The following is a 26687-nucleotide window of genomic DNA, read 5'->3' as shown; positions in this document are numbered from 1 at the left end:
ATGGACACCATTCTGGACAATTTCGCCCCGGAGAAACTTTTCCCCAATTCCAACCTGTTGGACCTTGAAGATTTGAATGAGGGAGATTTTCTCAACAATGTGGTATGTGGATGATTATGTTTATTCAGCTATTTAATCACAATTGTATCTTTACGCGCAGTACAAGTTTAAAGATGATAATGCAGCATTTTCAACTGCCGACAGCCAGACTGACACCGGCTTTTCTTTAGATCTTAATATGTTATATATTCATATTCATATCAATGCCTATCAGGAGTATGGCTACTGTATGAATACATTAAGCAACAGAAACCCTGTAAATAGCCATGCACGTCAGAGAGAAGTGTCGGGTTCGTCATATGCATATATGAAATGAAAGATAAACAATGAAAATCAACCGCTGTTTAATTTGCTCAGCTGCGTAATTCAGCAAATTATCTTTCCCTATCCTGCCGGACCTGAAGTAGGCGTGTCATGAGAGTTGATCCTGGTTCCTGCATCCGGCTTGAGTGCGTCCATAAATTGTTATTGTGAAGGATGTCAAAAGTTAGCTCTCAGTTGACATATGTGTGATGGTTCTCAGCCTTCCATGGATTAATTAATTTGATCACACTTTAAACGTATGAAGCCTTTATAAAACCTTAATAATGAGAAATGTCATGCTGTATAAAGGATTACTCTTATTCCACCTTTTATATAGTTACACATTTGCCTACTGTACTTTTTTCTTTTTTAGTATAGGACTATGATTCACTCCCCAACAGGTCAATAAGACATTGTGCTCATGTCTTGTATTGTTTGGCATTGATCAAAGTGAGTCAATTTGGTCTACCAATAAATTGGGCAAAAATGCATACCCTTGCCATTCAAAACTAAACCAATACTGCAAAGAGATACTAGGTCAGTGATGATGGAAAACTGGAGCAGCCAATGGGTTTAATCGGGAAGTGTGGTGAGCAATCTGGAAAAGATCCAAGCTTTGTACGTTCCATGGTGACTCATGCTGTGGAGAGAGTGGTTCATATCTGTAAGTGCTCCCCAAGAGTGAGTTGACATCTCATCTTATGCAGACACCCAAATACAGACACTAGACATTTACACTGGATAAGGTGCTACATACAGATACACAAAGTCAGAGTCATGTTTCACAGATGGTACTCACACTGAATCAGCACATCAGCTCAATGACTCATGTTGTTAAGACATTTGATCATAAGGGTTGTCCACATAATGGGGGATTTGATAAATGTATAATGGACCCAGATGTTTACTAAGTTATGAAGGGCTGTTGCACCCGGCCTGGCCCTCAATGACTTGATTGTGGTGGTTTAGCTTTCTGAAGGAAAAGACTGGAGGGTGGAGGGGACCCGTCTGTCTTCAGTGTGAATAAGCTGTGACTGCTGCTTCTGACTACAGTCTTAGAGCTGTGTTGGAGTGAATGATGGTCTGTGTGTTGGCCAGGGCACCCCTCAACAGGCTGCCGCTGCTTCCCCTTGTGCAGCCCTCTGCTGAAGCCCCTATGTGAGCTGTGGTGATGAGACTCGGGCTAGGGCCTCTTAGTCAAAGAACCCTTGTATGCCTTAGTCAGACAGGAGGGGGAAGGTCGCAATTTAAAACTAGGCTACACACTGACAACCTTTGGGGGGTGGGCGGGTACTAGGCAGTGTTTGTTTAACTGGCAATTATGGGGATATAAATATAGGTGGGTCATTTAAGGATTTCAACTGTTTTAAGTTTCTGTGTGCTACTTTTCTATTTATAGCTTTGGAATTCCATGCCTGCCATGGGGTTTTGTATGCTGCCTTTTGATGGTCTTCTTGCTAAGCACTGTAAACTCCCTACATTTAATGTAATTGCATGGGTGGGTAAATCAGATAAGCTACAGGCTATTGTGTAGGTAGTGTTCAGACCAGGAAAGTGTGGCTAGACTATCTGTGGTGCCTACTGCATCATTTCAAACACTCATGAAATTATAGAATCTAGGACAGTATGCAATTGAAACACCAGCGTTCAGAGTTACAGGTGAACTGAATCAGTAGTATGTCAGTCCGACTTGAATTGAATGAAATAAATTTTCTCAGGACAGCAGTGCAGTTGCGTGCCCGTGCGTGTGCGTGTTGAAGTGTTGATCGCAGCTGGGAAGTGACAGCCAGGCCAACAGGGCCTGTTCACTTGGTCCTAGACTAGCGGGTGGATGTGCTCACAGGTGATGGAGCGCGACTGGGCATGTCAGGAACTTTAGCAAGTCAGGGCCTCACTGTTTAGACACACTAATGTAGGGTAGGGTGGGGTGTGGGTGGAGAGGAGCTTCTGGCATTGAGGTGGGGGCGGGGGACTACATTCCTTCCCCCTAGGTTTCTTCAGGGACTCGTAGCTTCTGCCGTCTTACTGCTGTTGTTGGATCCACTCCATTATGGAAGACTATAGCAAAGTTATGTAATTTCTGAAATAGACCAATGCATGTAGAAGAATCTACCCAGAGTCCTTTACAATTATTTACACTCTCTGTACTTATCTTTAATTCACTTGTCTGCTGATGGGTGAAAACCCTAGACAAACGTCCACTATCAGATGGACAACAAAGTGATTCAGCAACATAACTTGTGCAGGAGAGGCAAAGTTTGATTAATACTAATGTTGTGTGCCTAGTGTTTGAGCAAATTCTTTAAATCTAGACCCAATGCCTCCGTATGACATAAGCTTTTCACTCTATCATAGTATTATTACTCTATGACTATAGAGTAATGACGATTCAGGGCCTATGCCCATTGTAGTCCTTGGCTCCCGATGGACCCTTAGTAATGTGCATGCTCTCCAGGCTCTTACAGCTAGACTCTGCTGTGCTCTTGAGAGAGAACCTCTCAGAGCCAGCATCAGGCTCAGATTTTTCAAGATGCAGAATCCAGACAGACAGCTAACCCTACCCACCCCATACGCAAAAACACTGGGGTATCCCATGCAATGTTCTACACTGTCTGTCATGGAAAGCTCAATACGGAATATGACGCACAAGAATGCCTTGTAAAAGGTCAAATATTTAAGGTGCTATTATCACTACCTCACATTCTCCTTCACCTGCTTCTCTGAGGAGAATAGGGAAGGTGTGGTGGTGCCTTGCAGACACACACACACACTCCTTGTTGAATTGTTAAAAGTGGGAATGCTTGTCATACTTGTTTTGACAGTTTTTTTTTCCACTGATATTAGTTCTAAGAAGTTTAAATACCAAAGCCTAGAAACTTAAATGTGGATCTTAACAAGCATGTGCAGAAATTATGTATTTACTACAGTACCAACATTTATATTATGGGCCTCTTGGAAATTGTATTAGGTTTGGTATTAAATGCACTAATTTGAAACTCAACCAAGTCCCGGTATGCATTTTCTCAAGAATAATATAGGCCATAGGTGTGATATTGCCTTATCAGTCTATGTTCACACCATTTCTCATGTACTTTATCCATTTACTTCATATCTGTTCCCCTCACTCACTATTCCATCACTTCCTTGAAAGTATCAGTTTGTTTTAAAGATGATACAGCCTATTGTAGCTAAAGTTTCCCACCCATCCCCCCAAGCCAACAAGGAGTCATGTATCTGTTGCATTGTATCAATCTGTTGCTGGTTGTTCTCACAGTGGTATGAAATTCCAGGTCACCTTACCAATGTTTATCTTGTTGTTTCCCATTTGTTTAGAACTAGCTTACATGCAGGCATCACTGATGGCCATAGGCCCTTCTAATATTCAATGTCTGACCAATCAAGTGTCCAGAGACAATTGGATGTATTTTGTTCATCTGTTTCTTTATAAGAGGCTGGTGGGCAGTTTTTTGAGTCTGTAAATCAGTCGAGCATGTCGGAGAGTCTCTGGCAGTGTTCAACTGTAGGAACAGAAGAAGCCAGGCGTAATCTGGAACACATTGTTAGGATGGAGCTTGGATTTCAGGGTGAGGCTGGGAGGACACCAAACAAGGACAGTGCATCTCTTAATGTCATACATTGTAGCAGTTTGACTGGCTTTACCTTTCAGGCAAAACCTGCCGAAGTCCACATTCCATATAAAATATACAATGAGGCTAATTAGCATTTAACTCATGTTCAGTTTTTTATTGTCTTGCCAAGGTAGCCCTCTGCAATGCATGTTTCATAATTTAAGAAGGACAAGGCATTACTGAGTTGTTATTACTTTTGATTTGACCGTTTGACTGACATTAAGATATTCTAGAACACAACGGTTGGGTATCTCTTCCCTAACCCTTTTCCCCTGCACTTATCTCAGACCTTGAGTCAACATTGTGGACTGGTGTTAACCTTTGCTGGAACAAGGCTGTAGATTTCTTCAAAAAGTTCCAATGTCAACACTATTCAGTCACTATCCACTTTATAGGTTATCCAAGAAGATACAGTTGGCTAAAGTATGTAATTAATGGACTCTACATAGAAGCACCACAGGTCGTAAGAAATGGTAACAGTAAGGTTTAGTCCAGTTTTATCTCAACCAAGTCTTGTGTGGGAGTCAATGAGAAGGACCAAGATGTGGAGTGGGTGGGCAAAGCACGATGACATTGGGGATAAAAAGAGAGGAGAGGAGGGTTGTAAGATTGCAAGCTGGAGGTAATATTGAGAAGTCATTAAAGAAGCTTTATTTGGAGCCCGCTTGTTGCCCACAGATACCACTCTAAAGTCCAACTCCAGACCCTGGAGCTTCACAGAGAAGGGAGCCTAACCCTCCTCTCAGCACTCATACTCTTTACCCTCAATGTATCCTGTACTCTCTAAAGGATCTCTTTAAATGGCCTTAAGGGTCAGGAAACTAGTGCCTGTGACACACAGAAGCCTGTCTCCAGTGGTTGTGGTTTCCAACCCCCTCTGCTTGCTAAAGAAAGAATCTGCACTGGAATTAAGAAACCAGGGCTTTCCACTGAGGGAAATTGGGGGATGGGAGCTTATGCCTCAAGTCTAGGCTATACTTTCTGGTGCTTGTTGCTCATGCTATGGGATGGATTGAACAAGTTGACAGAGGGTGAACCAGGATATGAGAGAACTGCTCTCCCAATACTAGATGTATTAATAATTTATTGCAAGTGTTATGCATACTGAAAGCTGCCAAGGCAAGTTTTGGAATAGCAGATGTAACATGTGAACATTACAGTAAAACTACTTCTTTATGATCTGTACAGAATGTGTATAGTGTATGGTGCATAGTACTTGCAAGTGCATATTCTGTCCCATACACAAACAGATCATTATGTAGGACATATTTTTCTTTGTAATTCACCCTACTTTCAAAAGCGTTCCATAGATAGCAAATAATGTAGTGGATGAGCATCAGAAGATGTGGAGTATAGCCAATACTCCCTTCAGCCCCTTAGGACATCAGGTGCACACACTAGCGTTGTGTATGCCAGTTGTAACTGATCGCAAGTTCGTCAAAGAGCCACATCAGGCTCGTCTTCCAGCATCTGGACCAATTTGGGAGCCAGCAAGCAGCAATGTGACAAGTGAATACACATGACCCAGCCTTTAAAGTTGCAGATATGAGGGTCTGGATGGAGCGGCCTAGGAGTTCAAGGAGTTTGCACGGCACACACTGAAGAGGTTTACAGTTGAGGTCAGATTAGGTTAAGATGTCAAAGTGAACTTTATATTAGTATTAGTTGTGAATTGTTTGTCTCTATCATCATGTAATGCACCATTGTAATAGCTTTTGGTGGCCTTCATTGTATCTTTGTGTCATTCAAAAAACACATCTCCACTTCATAAAAACCCTATTGGAACCATTCTGTTGAATTTCAGTTGCATTTCACAATTCCATTATTTTCATTGGGCCTGACAATTTGGCCTAAATAAATTGTTAATCCAAAAAAATTCTACCACAAATGTGCTCCTCCTTTTCTCTCTCCACACACAGCACCAAGGGTGAATCTCCACAGAGTTAGTCACATTCAAGCTGCATAACAGTCATTCCAGCAGATTCTTGGGCCCAGCATTTTTCTTTGCATCGTATCCCAAACTGTTATTGGCCAATTTATGTTTCCTATTACAAACACACATTTTCTCCTCTGTTGGACCATTGCTCCATGCGAACCTTGCACTCCAGTTTTCCTTCTGCAAGTGCTTGGTCATTTGCATGCTCTGCTGTGATTGGCCACAGAGCTGACAGAGCCTTGAGTCACCAGAAGGAATGCTGAGAAGCACATTGGTATTACTGAGCTGCATTACTATCGCAGCTTAAGCATGGCTTTTGCTATTTTTCTGCAGCTTCTTAGACTTCCGAGAAAACAGTTTCTTTTCACCAAATGTATTCAGCGATACTGAATGAGTTAATGTTTGATTCATGTCCCTTTTTAACTTTTTCTCACAATGTTGTATTCCCAGAGAGAGCGAAATACTTTGTCTGAATATGTCTACCTATAATAGGCCTACAACTACTTGTACCTCTTATTTGACCAAAGCTCTGAATGCTCAATGAGAAGAGAGTAGTGGGCTTATTCAGTGTAGTAGAATGTTTCAGATAGAAATGGTAACATTCCACTCTTCGGAACAAGCCCCCAGTCAAACAAAAAACTTTCCTTGTTTGCTTTCACAGTTCAATACTCTTAAGCAACAATCTGTAGATTGTTCCCTGTACCTAGGACATATTTGTTAATCCTTTGCTCTAATTTATTTTTTCTGCATGTCCATAACTTCACACTAATGCTATTATATTTTGCATATTGTCAAAGGTTGCTCTGTTCAGACAGATCATCTGATAATTGTCCGGCAAAGAGGGTGAGGGGAAAGTTGCTCCAGCTCATTTGAAACTACTCTAGTTCCCTTGTGGTAGTGGTCTATCTTTCTCCTTCTCTCAGTCGCAAAGTAATTTTAATGAGAGGGCTTCCTGAATGAGTAGCACCCAGCGGCCCCACCCCCTCTAAGGGACTTCCTGACTGCTCCAGACCTGCACCATCTGCCCCAGCTGTAGAGGTGGGCCGCCAGGACCCTGAGAAAACATCTGGCGAAGTGAAAAAGGTCTTTTCTCCCTCCCCCAAGACCAGGAAGATAGGACTCCCCTTAAGCAAGGTGTTGAAGTCTATTCTCATCTAATTTTGACCTCTGTAATTAGTGTCAACTATCATCATCTGTAAAATGATAGACATGATTGGCAAGAACTTGATACAGTGTTTGGGTTGGGGGTCAAGCACCTTGGGCCAATTGTTTTTCTAGACTGCTGCTAACATCTTATTCACACAACGAAAGAATTACCCTTGAGGTATTTTATTTTGAGGGGACTGTGGTTTTGGCACTCTCCTTGTAATAAGTTTGCGGATCTGTCTGTTTCTCAAAGAGCAATGTTGTAACATATTCATTCATTACGCATTTTGTATTTAGCCAAACTTGTAAATATTCCTACATCATTGTGCATAGAAGTACCATCCTGGTATGCCCTGGCAAACTTCAAAGCATGCATTTTGGTGCCCTAGCCACAACATAATTAGCACTGTGGAGAAATGAAAGAGGCAAAGAAACAGTGATCTTGTCACTCTTCCTGCTTAGAGTTCTTGCAGGTTCATGTGCAGATTCATGTGCAAAAAGTGACTCCACCAAGAAAAAGTGTAATGTTTTTTTTATTATTTTTTATTATTTTTTACTTCATCCCAAATATGACCTACATTCGGTAGATTGGGCCTCTTTAAAAAGGCTATTCAAGTGCTGCAAGCAAGTAAAGGCCCCTCTGTCTGCCTGTCTGAAATTCCAGGACCAGGTCTCTGGAGTGCTGAGGAGAAGGCCATATGTGCAACTTCAGTGGGCTTGCATCAGCAAGTGTTACGTCACCACCCTCACATAGCAGACTGAACCTGAGTCAAGAGTAAGAAACCCTTTAGTGCTCCAACATGAGAGCATCTGCACCAGTGATTGTCTGACTTTTATGAAAATGGGAAATCTGGCAGTAACCCAATTCAATGAGGCTGCAGCCTGCAAAACCCAACAATTTATCTATGTGTATATATACACATTTTAACTCTGTTTGTTCATATGTTGCCATGATGGCCTTTCGTTCCTCCTCTGGTTGTGAACCGTATCACTTAGTTCAGTGTGGATTATCTTGGTCCAAGAACAAATCTGCCATGCACAGCACACAACAGGAACCTCCTGTTGTAGATGAAAGAGGCTGGGTGGGACTGTTTATCCTGTTGCGCACTCAGCGATAGTTCTGCTGCTGACGCCAATGGTGTTGCGTCAATAAATAAGCTGGATCACCTAGAATGGAGCTCCTAAACGTTCTTTAAGCACACATTTACTCTCTGAGCTGTCATGCTCCTGTTAAATGTTCAAGCTAATGGAGACATAATCCAAAGTTAGGAGCAAACATAAGATAGTGAATCACAACACAATTAATCCATTTTGTAAAGTGAATGTATACTAATGTGTTTAATGTACAGTATAGTACAGACTGGAATTAAATAAGGAGCACATTCAAGCCAAAAATAATGAGCTCACATGATTACCAAATTCAAAGTGTTTTGTCGATGCCGTGGCCTTCTGTGGGAACACACAGATGGACAGTGCTTGATCTGTGTTGGTTTTGCTGTGAAAACATGCTATGTTTAGGTATGAGACAGGCTCAGCACATGCAGTGTATAGGGGATGTCTTAGGTGCTGTGGGCGCTCCACGTACATACAGATTGACAGGTGCTTAGCTCCCAAGCTTAGTCCTACCGGTCACACCTCAGATACTCGCCTCTACTGCAAACAAATGACACAGAGGTAGTGAACTGTTGTACTTGTGAGGGTGTACAACACAAAAACAATGTTATTGTAATACATTTGCATCTCTTTTGTAAGAGATGGCTATATGGTGGGTCTGGAATTGACTACTAAGTTATTTAACTTTAAAGCCAATCTACTCAAATATCCCAAATGTTCTCATTATCTCATTGATGCTGTACGTCTCTGCTTGTCTGTGACAGAAGTATCCTTCTATGCTCACTCTGAGGTCCCACAGAGTCTGGATTCACTCCACATAGTACTGCTGTTCAAATGTGACCCGAAGGGTTTCTATGATTTCTGAGCGGTAGTTAAATACATTCATCAACCAAATAATACAACTGGAAATCAGGGTTCCTAGTATTACGTTTACTGCTGTAAAATGTATTTAACCTTTATTTTAGCAGGGAGTCCCAATGAGACCAAGGTCTCTTTTACAAGGGAACCCTGCATACACACAGTTTACAATAATACATAATACACATAGAAAATTACAACATAATAAAACACAATCAAGAAAAACAAACAATTTTTTCAATGAAGAGGTCCTTAATCAAAACTTGAAACTACCCTAGCGGCACCAGAGCAACCAACTGAAACGAAATGTTCCAGCAGTGAGGTGCACCACAACTAAAAGCGGATTTACCCAATTTGGTGGAGACCCGAGGAACCTCAAGAGTTAAACAACTCTGAGAACGAGTTTCAATAATGAGGTTAAGTAACCTGGGAGTTTATGCAGTAAGAATTTATACACAAAAAGGGAGTAATGCAGCGATCTATGGGACTAGATGGGAGGTCCAGCTAACTTTTTGATAAAGTATGCAATGATGAGTATTAAAATGATCACCTGTGATAAAGTGAAGGAGCACAATGGTAGATGACATCCAACGGTTTAAGAGTAGTGGCTGCTGCAGTTCGGTAGATGACATCACTGTCATCAAGCATTGGCATGAAGGTTGATTGCACAATCCACTGTCTGCTGTTCAGGGAAAGGCAAGATCTATTCCTATCAAAGAAGCCCACCTTAAATCTTAGCTTTTTAGCAAGCTCCTCTGTATGTTTTCTGAACGTCAAGTCTTCGCCAAACCAAATGCCCAGATATTTATCAGCGGGGGCATGCTCAATGGAGGCACCACCTAAAGCACATATGCAGAAATCAGACACATTTTTCTATGTGTAGAGTGCTGCTTGAAAGTTTGTGAACCCTACAGGGATGGTCATTATTTTTGTATAAAATATTTAAATGAACTTATAAAATCTTTATCTAAACCCCAATTCGTAATAAAGACATTCCAAGTAAAGGACACAAACAAAAAATATGATATATTTTCATTGTTAAATAAACCACTTTCGTTAAATAAACAAAAACTCAAAAAGATTTTATCTGTGCAAAAATATGTGAACCTCTTCAGTCAATAGTTTGTGGTACCTCCATTAGCAGCGATAACTTGGAGTAAACGTCTCGTATAGCCACTAATCAGTCTCTGGATTTTTGCCCACTCCTCCTGACAGAACTCAGCCAATTACCTGCCACATGTTTTAGGTCAGAACTTTGACTTGGCCAATCCAAAACACAAATCTTCTTTTATATGTTTTTTTAGGGCATTTCTGCTTTTATTGGGATAGAGACAGTAGAGTTTGACAGGAAGGATAGGTGAGAGAGAGGAGGGATGACATGCAAGATATGTCGAGGGTCGGAATCGAACCAGGAACCTTGCTATTATGTGGTATGCACGTTAGTGTGCTACGCCACTAAGCGCCCCGGAAGACCCATTTTCAGCCCAGTTTAGCTCCTTGACTGATGGCTTGACGTTCTGTTCACGAAACTCCTGGTATACCTCAGAATTCATGGATCCCTTAATGATGTGGAGTAGTCCAGGTCCAGAGGAGGAAAAGCAGCCCCAGATCTTGATATGTCCACCATCATGCTTGACTGTTGGGAGAAGGTTCTTTTGGTGGTAGGCAGTGTTGGGTTTTTGCCAAACATAGTGGTTTTGATTGTGACCAAAAAGGTAAATTTTGGACTCATCTGTCCAAAGTTAAGATGGGCAGTTTGGTTCTTTTTTGACAGCAGAGGCTTCTTCCTAGCAACCCCATGAATGCCATTTCGATTCAGTGTTTTTCTTATTGTTGAAGCATGCACAGTTACCTGAGATTCAGCAAGGGAGGTCTGCAAATCTCGAGATGTTATGTTTGGGTTGGCTTTTACCTGATTTTATTATTTTTCTCTTGGGTATATTTTGGAAGGGCGTCCACTTCTAGGCCGAGTTGCTGTCATGTTAAATGCTCTCCATTTGTAAATTATTTGCCTCACAGTGGACTGATGGAGCTCAAATCTTGTTGAGATGATTTTATAGCCTTCCCCAGACTGATGTGCTCTCACTACCCTCTTCCTGATGTCCTCTGAGATCTCCTTTCCTCTTGGCATGGTGTGTTTTGCATTCACCTGTATGGGTAACACAAAACTGACCAGGTTTCTTATCTCTATTTATCAGAGTCCTGCCCAAACTCTTTCCTAAAGATCTTTCCTTTGATTTGGTACCCAATTATTTACCCACCTGATCCTACTTGATTTAACCAATGCAACTTAGAGTTCACTTATTATTGCACCTGCACAAATTTATTTATAATTTAGATTTCCTCTAAATCGACATATGGTAAATATAAACCTGTTATTTCAGATAAAAAAGACTGGTTCTGATTTAAATAAAGATTTCATGGTAAAAACTATTGTGGGTTTTGTTTTTCAAGCATTAAGCACCAACCTCAGCCCAACAAATGCTCTCTGCAGGACAGCGAATACTGGGGGCAATAGCATAAACAACAGTGTCATCGGCATATAGATGCACGTTATTACCTGTAATTATTTACAGGTAATCCAATATTGTTAATGTAAATAGTAAAAAGAACCGGACCAAGAATTGGTCCTTGTGGAATACTCTTTGTTATGTCCAGAAAACCTGATTTAACACCATCAGTTAAGACACACACTGCATTCTGTCCGTTAAATAATTTTAAACCATCTACATGAAATTTTATCCAGGCCTATTTCAGACAACCTCTGAGTGAGTAGGTAATGGTCGACCGTATTGAATGCCTTGGAGAGATCTATAAATATGGCAGCGCAATCTTTTTTTCTGATCTAGACAATTTATCACATCATCTAAGACAAGTGTAGCAGCTGAGACTGGGCTATGACCAGGTCTAAAGCCAGATTGACTCCACAATGTGCACCAATCAGGGGGGCCAAAAAAAAGAAGCATCTCTCTAATAGCTCCTTCTCTCCTCCATTGATTTTATATCCCCCTTCCATATCACGGCTGATGTAAAATCTTTAGAGCATAGCTGTTACACATCTGGGAGAACGGGGCCAAGCCTGTTGGCTGTTGTTAATTAGAGCTAGTTATGTTGGCTATTGTTACTGACATGCAGTTAGTGGTACTATATGTGTTATTGGCAGTCATTAGACATACCTGGTTGTAGAGGAGATGTAGCAGGCCCATTTTTTGCAGGTGGGTGAAGTTGAATACTGGTGTTATCTTGAAAATGGGTGTCGCTAGGCAGTGTTGATAGGGGTTAAGAGAGCAGAACTGATTCAGAACACTAATGAGTCATTGTCTGCTAAGGTAGTGGAAAAACTGATGCACACAGTATTGGACGAGTGCATTCAGGGATTCTATTAAAAATGACTCATGCTTTATAGCAGATCCATATGTTATATGGATATACTGTATTGTTATACTGTGTATAAATACTCCAATTAGGCTAGTTCAAATCTTATGGGCGTTTGTGATGTTTGTCTTGCAGCACTTCTCGGAGCAGATGGAAGATTTCAACAACGAGCTCTTCAGCAGCTTCTTTGATGACCACCTGCTGGTGGATAGGAACCCTCTGTTGGACATGGAACTGGACCCCCCCAACCCTGACATCCAGCAGGATCACAGCTACTCCCTGAGTGGAGACTCCGCCCCCCAGAGCCCCTCCATGTCAATCAAGATGGATGAGGAAGCAGGTCAGATGACACACTCTTCTTCTTCGATCTCATTTATTACACTCAATAAAGCAGCATTTCCAAACAGAAAATGGGAACTGAGGTAGAATCTCTGACTTTAAGGCAGAACCATCTTCCTTGATACTTACACCATGAATTAAGACAAGCATATGTTTAAGATACAGTTAAAACAAAATAGTTTGGTTAGATTTTTACTACCAAAACTAAATATTATAGCTATCAATAGGGGTGCAGGGTCTTGAGTTAGATAGAAGTTAGGTAGAATACATTCTGCATCACTGTCTGTCCATAGACTAGCCCTATCAAATGTAGTTCTCGTTCTCTCTGCGTACTCCGCTCCTGCCCTATCTCCTGACGCTCCCGTGCCGCACAGAGAACCCATCCAAGGAGCTGCTGAGCTCACTCAGCACACTCCCAGCCAAGCCCTGCCTACCCTGAAGGAATCGAGGAAGCAAGTCAGGGGATTCCAGGCAGTCAGCCAACACACACTTACACACTTACTCACACACACACACACACACACACACACACACACACACACACACGCTCTGACAAGCCATGTGGCTTCTGCAGCCCTTGCAATGACTCCAAGCTGAAAATGTTTCTCCTTTCTTTCCCTTGTGCTCTGGGCCAGGGAAAAAAGAGCCATCAATAAAAAGAAAAAAGAGGATCTGGTTTCCAACTCAGATGGACAGCGAAATGAAAATAAGCCTACGGGAGGGCCAGGGTGGTTGTTGGTTAAAAAGTGCCTTGGCTCTCAGTGGAGGGTTGCGTCACACAGTTTGACTTAAGGCTTGGGGCAGACCGAATGCATAACCTTGGCCTCCACAGTGTGTTAAAAAAACAGTCTCACACATATGGAACATTAAATGGCTGGCCACAGAAATCATACAGAGCTCTCCAGATATGATGTATCATGGAACAATGCATGCACGTCTAATGAAAATAGATTTATTTGATTACGGCCACACACATTCTTTCCATCCCTGAATGCCGATAGGATTGTGTCTTCTATGTGCTGTATGCACGTGTGTCTGCATGGAAGTGCATATAGAGTCGCAGTCAAGTTCAGGCATTATCTGTTCACACAGCATAGGCAACCAGAGAGCACAGCCAATGAGGCCAGTACAGATGTGATGCCTCCTCCCCTCCCCATTGCTTCTTCAATCTAAAAGCCCATTGTTAAAAAGTTTGGCTGTTAAAACACGGTCCTGGCTGCTTTACTGCCCTCCTCCTAGGTGTAATATGGAGATCAAACTGACGGTCCCTACCGAGAGGCAGCCTAATGAGCCTCTACCCCCCTTGTCTTACCAGCTCTGGTGCTGGGAGAGTGGAAGAGGGGGAGTCCCACTAACTATACTGACCTGCCTGTAAACTTCAAAGGCAACACTGAGAGTCCCTCAGGCCAGGGCTATGACGCACAGCCTGATGGGTAACTGCAAGCTGCAGACATGATATGGCATCCTCTGTGTTATTTAGTGTCATGTTAACTTGACATGAACATTATAGTGTTAATTTGCCTTCATCTTTTTGTTGTGACATGTCAGTTGCAGTGAGTTTCAGCTGTATGCTTTATTCTCAAATGAATGGGAAAGTTGGCACCAACTAGAAGGATAGTATTTAGACAGTGAATATCTTCCCCATTCTTTGGGGTTTGAGACATACAGCTGGAGCGGAGCTACACAACAGATGAAGTGGGACAAGTAATTTGCCATGCAACAAGCAATATTTCACCCATCTTATAGTCTGTAATATCTTTGTTAAAGTGGGAGGCCAAATCAACTCAGAATGGACAATTTAAGATGTTTGACAACGTTGCCAATACAGTACATCAGTAGTGAAAGACTCTCTGACGCCTCTTTGGGTTTCCCCCGTCAGGTGAAGTCTGTCGACATAAAACCCCAGTGGGGGAGGGATTTACACCCTGCCCGTAATCAGCCCCCCCATCACTCCCTTTCCCCTCCTCACCGTGGGACCCCACCCACACCCCAACCTGTCTTCTGTTAAGGAGCCCGACTTGAAAGGCTGCCTACTACCTTTTTATAAGCCTCTGTAATGTTTTATCGATCCTATCGGGGTGCCAGCGAACAAATGAGGGAAAAAGCAGCCTACTAACAAGGACCCCTGGTCGCGAAGGGCTTTTACTCCTGACTTTGAAACGGCAGGACGGCTCCTCTTCAGGAGAGGCTGTGTAATCTTTGCCCTCTTATTGCTTGCCTCCTCTGTGCAGGTTATTAACGGTGGCAGAAACTCATTTTGCAGGTAGAAAGAGAGAGAGACTGTCTTGACTGGCTTGAGCTCCTGTCTTTATTTCACCATCAGGGTGAGGTCAGCTGCTTCACATTAGCTGTGAGTCATAAAAGGATCCCATTCTGGAGATGTGCGTCACACCTGCTGCTTTAATACATACCCTCCTCTCCTGCAGAACCTTGCCCACCTCCACTAGCATCCCAAGCCATGTCTTTGAAATACCGTATACAGGAGGCCTCTAGGTTTGCAAGGGACCATCATGACCCGTGTGTACTGTCTAAATGTCCAGTTATGTAATGACATACAGTTTAGCATGTTTTTTTTTCTGTCTCTCCTCAGGGCATACCGTCTAATTGGTTTACCCTGTCTTTTCTTTCTCCTCAGAGTTTGAAGGAATGTGGAGTTTCAGCCAGGACCTGACGGCCATTCTGGTAAAGCAGGAGCCTGACCAGCAGACCGAGCCCTCCCCTGCAGCCTCCACCATCCCAGCATCCCAGCCTCTCAGCCTTGCCCCACCACCCCACAGGAGCACAGCAGTTGACACAGTAAGACACTGCAGCCAGAAGATCTATCCAACATCATTACTAGGAGAATAGTATGATTTGCTGCTTGTGGGCAAGATTATTTGATAGCATGATTTGCTGCTTGCGGGCTATTATTATTTGGTGTTCAATATTTTTAACCCACAATGGTTAAAAGTCTCTCCTGGTTTGGTCTCACAGTGAAATGTGAGGTGTTTGAAAATAACTTTGAATTTGGTGTCCAATTCCTTGTTGGAACAAAAGTTTAAAGTCACATGGGCAGTCAGGAAAATTTGGTTTTGTATTGGCCTAAATCTTAAGAAACCATTCACACAGTGCGCCCCTGCAGGACCAACACTGCTGAACATGCATGTGTCCATTAGTGTAATTTATGGTTTTCAGGGCTGAAATTCAAATGTGAGACCCAGCTTACAGTAGTTATTTGTTGGGTCTCATGACCAAAACTAAAAAAGATCTGATGCCAGAAGTTTACCTTCTAATATATTATTTTGTGAAGCTGGTTTCACCTGTTTAACCTTATAAAGTCAATTTGACTCTCAAGGGCCTTGGATCCCCTCCAAGACATTGGTTGAGATGGATTGCACCCTTTGTTCAGTAATATAAATAGTTTTGAACTGTCTTCAGCTGTGTTTACTGTCTGAGCCACTTGGAATGGCCCTCATCCTGTACAAATACCAAGCTCCTCTGCCTTCCTAAATCGATGGACCTTTTAGGAAAAGCTTACAAATTTGTACACCATGGTAGGAGTGTATTGTTGATTTGTTTGTTTTATTGCTGTTATTTTAGGGTTCCAAAGATCTGAGCCTGAACCCCATGCCTGCAATCAAAGATGAACCAAGAGAGGTCAACCAGTTCCTCAACATCCCTACAGGTGGGCATTAAGACAAGCTAGTCATTACACTCATCCTGTAATTATATTACGTTAACTAATCCACATAATCAAGCATACAGAAATGTTTTTCATTTGAATATTATATATAATTTATTGAAAATATGACTTGAAAATATGACTTTAATACCTGTGCTAACATTGATTAGATCATTCAGATGTCTCTGTTTTGTCACAGGCTAAAAGTAACCTCTCATCATAGGTAAAGGTTATGTGTAAGGGTTTGGTTCACAGGTGGTAACCTGCTGTTGATTCTAGCGTATACTGCGTTGTATTATTTACACTTGGGTAGAGACACTCAACATGCAGCATGCGTCATGGTGACTCACTCTATTCCCGATCACACGCCACCTGTGACCGCTCTTCTAAGCAGTGGTTTGCATGTTCTCTCTCTCTCTCTTTCACACACACACACACACACTCTCTCACTCCCACTATCTGTTCATTGAAGTTGGTTGAAGTTGGTTCATCTCACTACTAACCACTGAGCAATTGTTGCAAATGACGAATGTTTTTTTTTTTACTTGTACTGTATGTATTTCACTATGAAACACTATTACTGATACCTCATTTCAGCTGCTAAGTTGTCCGTGATGATAACTTCACACATCTGAGACAAGACTGTTTATTCATGAAGACTCTTTCCTCCCTAATGCAATTGCTAATGGAGGTAGACAGAAAAAGCCCATTGACACGCAACGCTGCAAGTATATTATTAGTGGAGTAAACCTGGCTCTTTTGTTTAAGTTACCTCACCACCAAGTTGTGTTGAAATCCCTCTTCTTTTCTTGCCCCACCTCACCAATGGGAAAATTTTTAGAAATCTTCATTTTGACGATTATTCTAATTTTTAATCACATGCCAAGGTACTATCAGGAACTACAGGGTATTTAAACAAATATTTAAATCCGGAGAATCATGATTGCCCTCTCTTAGTTTGAAGAGTGAATATCTGACACAGATGCTGAAGGACTGCCCTTTGCTGCAGAGGGGGTTTGAACTGAGAATTAAGGCGAACTGAACAGGTCCCCCTGTAGAGCTGCAGCTGGCTCTGCTCAGCCCTGCTCATCCCACAGACAACAGATAAAAGGCCTGCTTGGTTAAAGAGACACTTTTACAGGTTCAGGGGTCAGCGGAGCTAGGCTCCATGGTGCAGTAGAAGGGTACCTCCATATATGCCTCCCATCTGGATGACTGAACTTAAATCTTCTACTCAATAATTGCAAGCCAGCGAGGACATGTCTAGCTCAGCCTGAGCCTCTATAGAACACAATGTTTTAATAAAGGAACAATAACGTCTGCATTGTGTCTGTCTTTGACCAAGCCCGACTTCTCTCATCTGATTCCTCACCTCCTTTTCCAGTAATAACAGAATAAAGGCTAGGTCGTGTGGACTCTGGCCTCAGACCAAACTAAATGCATGGCTCATACCAGCATGGGTCTTAGTCTGGAGTTTGGGATGTAGTTTGGGGAAACTCTTGCCTGGCAGGCTTGACGTAGCACACATGCGCACACACACAGACACACAGACACACACACACACATTACTTGCTCCATCCCTGAGCCCAGTTCAGATTCTTCTACACAGGCTTCTGCTGGATGGGCCGGCGCAATAAGAATAACAACGGCACTGGCTGCTTTCTTCTGTGGAACTAAGCTGTCTCTCTGTTTGAACTGGCTCTCTCCTGGAAGTCATTTGCCATTTTAATTATGGATGTCTTGGCAATATGGTTTGTTTTGAGGTCTGGATTTGCACTGCTCCTTTCCACTATTTAAGACTAAATGAACTATTCTCAGCCTGATGCCGCATGACAGATGAGGTCACACAGTATTTAACCTCTGCTCTATCATACAATTAAGTTACAGCCAGTAATTACCAAGTTATTAGAGTGACATATAGGCTTTGATCTGTCATGGGTCACGTTGCAGGTGAGGCATTTCTTACACCTTCTAACCCTATGTTGTCCCCCCCCCACCCCTCCGCACACACACAGATGAGCAGCTGCAGCTCCCCCCTACACCCCCCAGCAGCCATGGCAGTGACAGTGATGGCTCCCAGAGCCCCCACTCCATGCCTCCCTCCAGCCCAGCACGCCTCCAGGCCCGCTCTTCGGCAGCCATCTCCACCTCGCCCCTCCTCACTGCCCCACACGTAAGTATACCAACTCTCCCCCTCCTACTACCTCTCCCCAGCATACACTACAGTTTGGCTTTTGGAAATGGGCTCAGTCCATGGGAAAATGGAGGAAAACATTTCTGTGTATGTGTGTGTATATTAGTGTATGTATACCCGGTGCTGTCTAAGCCCAAAGCTGATGTCTTTCGTGGTAACTTTGGGCTGTGCTGTGGATGACTTACTATTAGTATCAGTGCGTAGCCCTCATCCTCACTCCAGGCCCTTCCTGTCAGCTGAGCCACCCACAATGTACTGCTCTACAGAGCATTCCTGGACAGCAACACAGCTGCTGGACATAGTTCTAACTCTCACTCACATACAGTAGCTCCTCAATAATAGAAGATAAAGCCTTTTGGCAGCATTTCATGGCTGCTAATATACCACTCTGGTTCACAGTATAAATCCGATGTGGGTATCGTAGCCCAGCCCAGTTCCTGTCTGTGTGACTCTCGCTCTATTGCTGGTGAGAAGATGAATGAAGGGTTTAGGGCTCACACTGAGAGTCCACAACAGTGTATTTTGTCCTTATGTCTCCACAGAAGCTGCAGGGAACCTCTGGACCTCTGATGCTAACTGAGGAAGAGAAGCGTACCCTGATCGCAGAGGGGTACCCTGTCCCCAACAAGCTGCCCCTCACCAAGACAGAAGAGAAGGCTCTCAAGAGGGTGCGAAGGAAAATCAAGAACAAGGTACGCTTCGATTGAAACATTAGCTGTTGGGAGGTAAAAAATAGATTCAGTCAAAGAAACAGTAAACATTTGTTTTCAGAGTGTTTTTAAAAACAACACCTGTTTGCATACTCTGTAGCAAGTGAGTCTAGCCTGTAATGTTACTTGAAATGGATAGTATGGAGTACCGAGGTGTGTTGTCACTTCTGGGTTCACAGAAACATTCCACATAAATTTTCTCTGTCTGGATCTTTTCAAGTAATTTCATATTCAGTGTTTAACGAATGAATTTCCCGGATTGTTATTCTAGACAGCATCTTCAAAAAAAGAAAAAAAAGAACCTATTTTAAAAGTCAAAACGGTCACTCTTTAAGAATATAAACAAATATTAACAAATTAGTGATTAATCTAGGAAGTTGTTGAATTGGAGGGTTCATGCTTTCCATGCCATTGATACAATGCCTATTGCAAAAGTTGAATTTGAAAGTGGAGCCAGGAAGTATGTGAGCTCCTTGGTACTTTTGATATCAGGGCTCACGTGTCATGTTCCCTTCCATTTATTTGACCTTATGACCTCTCTCTCCACCTAGATCTCTGCCCAGGAGAGTCGCAGGAAGAAGAAGGAGTACGTGGAATGCCTGGAGAAAAAGTGAGCATGCAGGACACACTTCTCTGAGACAGTCTCCCCTCTCCTTTCTGCCAACTTTTTTTCCTCTCCTCTCTTCTTCATTCTTGTTCTCCAATTCTTTCGCTTCTCCTCTCCTTCATTGTTTGATTGTTCCTTAGCAGAAGGCCAATGGCGTGTATCCATTAACCATGCGGTCACATACTGTAGGGCCATCTGAGTCACACACACAATCACTTAATCCTCTCCAGCCTCTGAAGAGCATTGGTCTGTACCAGGAAAATCACTGTCAGACTTTCCTATGGTCATTGTTGTTTTTATTTTAACATGGGAGACCTAAGTAAATTAGAGGTAGAGAGGTTCTATACAAGGACCATAGGCTGTCATCAAGGACCATAGGCTGTCATCAAGGACCATAGGCTGTGTTGAGTGAGCATCTGATTTTCAAGCACTGCACTATAATGGCCTACCTTGTCTTTGATAATCAAGACAAGCATTTGAATTACAAACTGTCTTAAGTGGCCTAATTTATTTGTCCCAGCAAGTAGTATTTTTTGCGGTGTTGGTCCATCAGCAGGGTGAATGACAGCAAGTGTCTTTGCAGGGTTGAGAACTACACGTCTGAGAACACTGACCTGTGGAAGAAGGTGGAGACCCTGGAGAGTGCTAACAGGTGAGCCATGGCTTTGAGTGGCAGACGGAGTGTGTGCATGTGTGTGTGTGCGTGCCGCAAACGTTCATGTATGTGTGTCTGTGTATGCATACACGTGTGAGCAAGCTCTGATCGATGCCAGATAAAACCCTTAACCCTTCAACAGGCAGGTTTGATATTTCAGCAAGCCTTGGTTAACTTTGGCTATTCATGATATCAGACACTCTCAAATCTTCCCTGTGGGGGCATTTATGCCTGTCTGCAATTTGACTACCAGCAGTGACTTATGACAATCTTCATTAGGTAGGGGAAATTTTCACTGTGTCAACCAAAGTGCAAGTTATTGGGCTTAATAAAAGGTGAAGCAGCAGCAGCCTACGCTGGCAGCCTATAATTAACAATAGACATTTAAAAGTTGCTTTCATCAAAGTCCCAGCGGGATAGTATACCTCCCCCTAATTATAGCATACAGTGAGCGATCTCAAAAGTGTTCCCTCGATTCTGCCTCATAATAATTGAAGGGCTGAGAGAGAGGAACCGCAGGCCTCCTACAAAGATGGATCTCTGACTCAGCGCCTAGCACACAGTCCAACTAGAACACACAGGAGCCAGCTACGACGTGTGGGGTGAATGTTCCAACTGTCTGCAGTTTGGCTGGTAGAAGATGCAGGGAGACAGGCTTATCTGTCAAGACAAGATGGCAGCCAAAAAAGGCATTCTGCTCTCCTTTTGTCCTCAATGTTGTTTTGATAGATTCAGTTTGAATGGTGCTATATGCTATATACTAGACTATAGTTACTAGAACAGCTGAAAAAGGTAAATGGGAACTAAGGTAGAGCAGAGCAGAGCAGAGTAGAGAATATTTATTAATTGATGGAGTCACTCCATGTAGATGTGTCCAAGTCCAGATCAACAACATTTCACTCTTCTAGTCCCTCGGGAACAATAATATGATTTATAGATCACAACTGTGAGAACACTGACCAACCATGATTCAATTAAACCTGATGATGCAATATACATTCCTCATACAGGTAAGAAAGGACGATTTTCCATTCCCAATGAGAATTACGTTGCTGAGATCTGACTTGAATGAAACTCAAACGGACCATTGCTTGCCAGCTTTCTTTTGCAGCATGTAAATTGTTATTGTTATATCTGGGGTATCCCAAGGGACCCTTATATGGTCTAATATAAAATTATTGCAGCTATTAGTTTTGTATTTATATCAGTGTTATAGTCACGTTAGTGCTTAGGGCAAATTGTTTCATTGTGTTTGTTAGAGTAATATGGATGGTGGAGTGCTTCCTATGTGCCTTTTCCTGTCAGTGGACAACTTGCGCCCTCCTGAGGTGGAAATCTAAAAGCGCACTTTGTCGTTAACTGCATTTCTGAGACTATGCCCAACCTGTGTCTAACATAGTGCAACCTAACATTCCCATGTTTGTTATTGCTGTATATCTCCACTGAGACAGCGATGTATCTGCTTGACTTACAGTAAATCCATTGTGTGTGAGACTTTGCACATGCGTGTGTGTGTACGGAGGAGGTAGAGTGGGTGTCTGCGTTGCTAGTGGTTTTAGGATTGCTATATATTTTAGCAGAACTTGTACTTTGTGGTTGTAGGGAGGCACTATGAGAGCAGCGATCACACACTAGGAATACAGTCAGACTTATATAACATCTTGTACTGATCCCACAATGTGTTATCCTTGCATGATCTTTTGTCTCAGAGATAAACTGAAATGTCCTGGATCACATAAAGCTTGATGAAGTAATCTAAAAAATGATGCTTGTTTGTAGAAACAGATGCGCAATATGCATGTTTATTTAAGCTGATCTGGATACATTGTTGACTTTGTACTCACGGAGTCCCGGATATAGCCAGATGGAGAGAGGGTTTTAGTTTTAAAATCTAAATGTCTGGAAATGAATAGTGATTCCATGTGTAGTGTGTGTGTGTGTGTGTGTGGTGTGTGAGTACGTGTGTATGTCAGGCCTTGTGTTATCAAACATCTGGAACTAAGCTGCGTGGCTGCACTGATTGGCAGCATGAAAGGAAGCTCCTTATAAAATAAGTATGTCTTCTCCAGAACATGTTTTAAGTTCACCAAAGAACTTCAGTGTGACCTTCAAATGTGTTAATAAAGTTGTGTTATTTGCCAATCTGAATTAAACATTTGTCTTCTCCACCCTCTCTCCAGATCTCTACTCCAACAGCTCCAGAAGCTCCAAGCCCTGGTAACTGGAAAAATGCCCCGATCCTGCAAGATGGCCTCCACGCAAACCGGGACCTGCCTTATGGTACATTGCATACTCTACATTAGTTTTATCTCTCACACACACCCAACCCTCCTACTCTGACTCTCTCTCTGTCTGATATTCAGAGCTGGTTCAGGGGTGATTTTGCGGCTTGGCTGTCTAACTGTGGTGGTGTGTGTGTTGGCGTAAAAAAATAACATGGCTGTTTCTATGCAGTTATCTGCTTTAAGGCTTTTTCTGTACTCCACACTGACCTGAGATGTGTGTTTAGTGGTCCAGGGTGATAACCAACCCAACAGTCAGGCCTGTCCAACATAGCATTTTGCCAAGACTCACTGCAGTGGACAGGGACAATCTTATGGCCCTCCACCACAACCTCTCCTCTAGAGGTAAAGCAATTGACAAACTCACCCGCAGAAGCCCTCCTAGCTGGAGACGAGAACCTCAGACTAGCATGCCGTGCTCATGTTGCCCATGTGGATCATGTGCTTTTTGCTCACGGTTTGTGGTTCCCTCCCTCCCGCCAGGTGGTGGCGCTGTGCTTTTTCCTGGTGTTGGGCTCCCTTGTGCCTTGTCTGCCTGAGCTCTCCTTGTCCCATACGGTGAAATCCTCGCTACCCCTCCCTTCAGCTGAGGTCTACACTGCCAGCCAGGGTATGTCCCCTATACTACAGTACCCCTCACTTGTCACTTAGATGCCAATGCACTCTATAGTAAACTCATAGGTAGTGTTTAGGTAGTTGTGCAATACTTGTAGGGGAGTACTTGTAGAAGTACTTGTACTTGTTGTGCCGGGGAGTATCAGTCAATGGAATCAGTGTGTTTGCTGAAATCAAAACACCCAGCTGTTACAATACTCAGCTTAAAGACCACAACATGGAAGTATGCACAGACCTTCTGGCTACTCATGACTGGTTGGTATAGGCTGGGTTGCTGTAGAAACCTGTGATCTTTGTACGGAAGTATACAGTCACAAATCTGCTCTCATCAATTTGAATCCATTTTCCATGTTTATAGTTAACAACATCCGAAACTTTCTAATTCTAAACAATTATCAATTGAGGTTCTGAGGTTCATGGTGGCAATAAAACATATTGTGAAAGAATAATTCATATCCAAACTTGTGCTTGCCTTTGAAAATTATTTTGTTATTGGGAGGTGGGGCAGGATCAGCGAATGCAATAACCAACATCCTTTGTGTCTGTTTGTGTCACTGTAGTCCGCTCCCGCAGCCTGCTCTTCTACGACGAGGGTTCCTCGCTGGAGGACGGTCACAGGGGCTTCCTGAAGATGGAGAGCGGCGACTGGGAGGGGGCGCCCCTCGACTACACCGAGGACCGGTTGGCGCGGGATGGCCGCGGCGAGCATGAGACCACCAAGTACCTCAGCAAGGCCCAGCACTCCGACTCGGTGGACTACAACAGGACCGGCGCCCAGTTCCTCCACAAAGAGCCGCAGTACCACAAGAGGTGAGCTGGGGCCTAGACTCTCTCCACACAGCCGCTCTGTCATACAGTACCAGTCTTGACAAACCAGACTAGCTGGTGCCCAGTCACACAAAGTCAAACTCTCTATTCAAATGGAGTCTGACAGCAACGCACAGATTCTACCGACAAATAAAAGAAGTGCTTCAAATAGAGGTGGGGATTTCAACCAACATTTTTAAAAATAGATAATTGAATGCACACTTCCCACCTGTGAAATTCTGGCATCAAAAACTTCTTCAGCTAACTCCATGTTTCATTTTGTGTAATGTGTGCATATTGGTTTGTAAACAATAGCATGGGCGGAAGAGAGGGGTCATGGTGTGCAATTCAGGTAGAAAACATTTTGAGGGATGTGGAGTTCCTTTCAACTACCGACAGCAATTTTTACTTCCTGCACCCCCACTCTCAATCGAGAGATGAGATTCTGGGATCCGAGATTAGCTGGTGCCAGACAGGCAGGGTCGAGAGGCCTGTCTACATTCATGTCTATGAATTGCTACGAACAGGCCTATTGTCAGCCCTAAAGCTACTACAGCTTTGTTGTCAAGGGAAAAATATAGGCTAACTAGGCTAGTATTCGCAACCTGACTGCATGAATGCAGTATTAACGTGGAAGTGAAATGTCACCATGTGTCTCTGTCAAGCCCCAAAATGACGTGCTCATCTGTGTCCTCCAACCTCTGTTCTCAGACCTGTAGCATTATCAGCTCCAGTGTCGTTGTTTGTTCAGATTTGTATTTGAAATGGATGGTGGCAAAGTATATATATATAAACGATTGAAGGGACTTAGGTCTCACATTGCTAGTCCATAAATGTCCTTGTTTGTCTCAAGGCCAAACTAGAGACACCATCAAAAAGGCTTGGTCGAGAAATGGTAGAGAACAAGCACAGGCCACACCCCCTCTTTTATATCCTTCAGGCACAATGTACACCTGACAGTAAGGGACGTATGAGCAACAATGGCCTCTGGGGTTATGGGGTGTGGAGTCTGTTATGTGGTGTCTAGTAAATGCAATCTAATATACCTAGACCTAGAGTCGTCACAGAATTCTCAAAAGTATTCTATTCGCAACATAGAACTCCTCAATGAGCATGGGGAATATATTAATGGACTGTGTCTCTCCATTCTCCCCCCTCACAGAGAGCCAAACCCAGAAGGAGGAGCGGAGTACTTTTAACCCTTAGGGGTGGAGCTGCCACAAACACGCAGCCCCTCTGCAGACTCTTCCCGACCCCTGTGGGTGTGTAGTAGTGACACCATGGTGCCCCCTAGTGTACCATCCCCAACCCAGCCCTCCCACCTCTCCCAGCCCTCCCTGCCCTCCCCGCTAGCTCCCTGCCATTGGTTGTTCCTCCATCCCATCTCCTGACTTCCTACCCCGCTAAGAGGATGAAGAGGCTACGAGAAGACAAGGGAAAGAGAAAGGGTTCCAAAATCAAAACCCCACAGAAACTTTCCATCTTTTACTTGCAGTGTTTCAAACTGAAGGCGGTACAGGGAATTGAGAGTGGCTTGAATTTTGAGAGTGACATGTTGGCGCCTGTGTGCTATGCTACAGTATGTGTTTCTGCCTGTGCTTTCAAGTGGGTGAGCGTGGGATGCACTGTTTCTGCTCTGCTGAAGTGCTCCTCAGATTCCACCACAGCGTCGCTTTTTCAAGGACTCCTAAAAATACTCTGTGAAAATAGCAAAAGAGTGGGGTACCTCAGGTGAAGGGATGAAGAGCAACCATAGCAGATAGGGTGGGAGGGTGTAGGAGAAAGAGATGGGGAGGGTCTCATTTTTCAAACAGAAGACCCTGACATTTATTTGTAATTTACCATGTTAAAGAAATGCAAAGTCCTTGTCTGCCTTCTCCTACTTCAAACTTGATACACCAATTCAGCATAGGTATTATTACATAAACTCCAAAGATATTCCTCTTTAACCTTTTGCACAACGATTGGAATGCACCGAATGCTAGAATCATAGACCATCCACTAGCATTTTTGTTAAGCTGTCAAAACAAAATATGTTACCACATAGATATTGTCCCATGATATTTATAAGTATTGCACTTTTTTGCTTCAGGAAGACATCGCAAACTAATGGGTATTAGTGCCTTCAAACTATCTGTTCTGTTTTCTGTATTCTCATATCATCCACATGAGGTTGTTCATTTTATTATTTTACTCTTAAAGCCCATAAAGATATTTTTATGGAATCTAAAACATACATATATATATATATATATATATATATATATATATATATATATATATATATATATATATATATATATATATATATATATATATATATATATATATATATATATATATATATATATATATATACACACACACACACACACACACAATGCATTCGGAAAGTAT

General features: G+C 42.9%; 1 protein-coding gene across 1 annotated transcript; it reads left to right on the top strand.

The window, feature by feature from the left end:
• On the top strand, positions 1-25489 carry creb3l1 (cAMP responsive element binding protein 3-like 1; the record flags this gene model as incomplete). The annotated part of the gene is made up of 12 exons (XM_083686018.1): positions 1-102; positions 12556-12760; positions 15395-15555; positions 16339-16423; positions 18436-18593; positions 19157-19306; positions 19876-19934; positions 20515-20583; positions 22767-22866; positions 23352-23478; positions 24044-24293; positions 25453-25489. The coding sequence occupies 12 exons, from the start codon at positions 1-3 to the stop codon at positions 25487-25489; spliced, it is 1503 nt and encodes a 500-aa protein (XP_083542144.1).
• Positions 25490-26687: the final 1198 nt, after the last annotated feature.

The sequence above is a fragment of the Argentina silus genome (genome assembly GCF_951799395.1).
Source record: "Argentina silus genome assembly, chromosome: 2".
NCBI lineage: Eukaryota > Metazoa > Chordata > Actinopteri > Argentiniformes > Argentinidae > Argentina > Argentina silus.
Note: the sequence above shows the minus strand (reverse complement) of the source record. Positions and strands in the feature narration are given on the sequence as shown.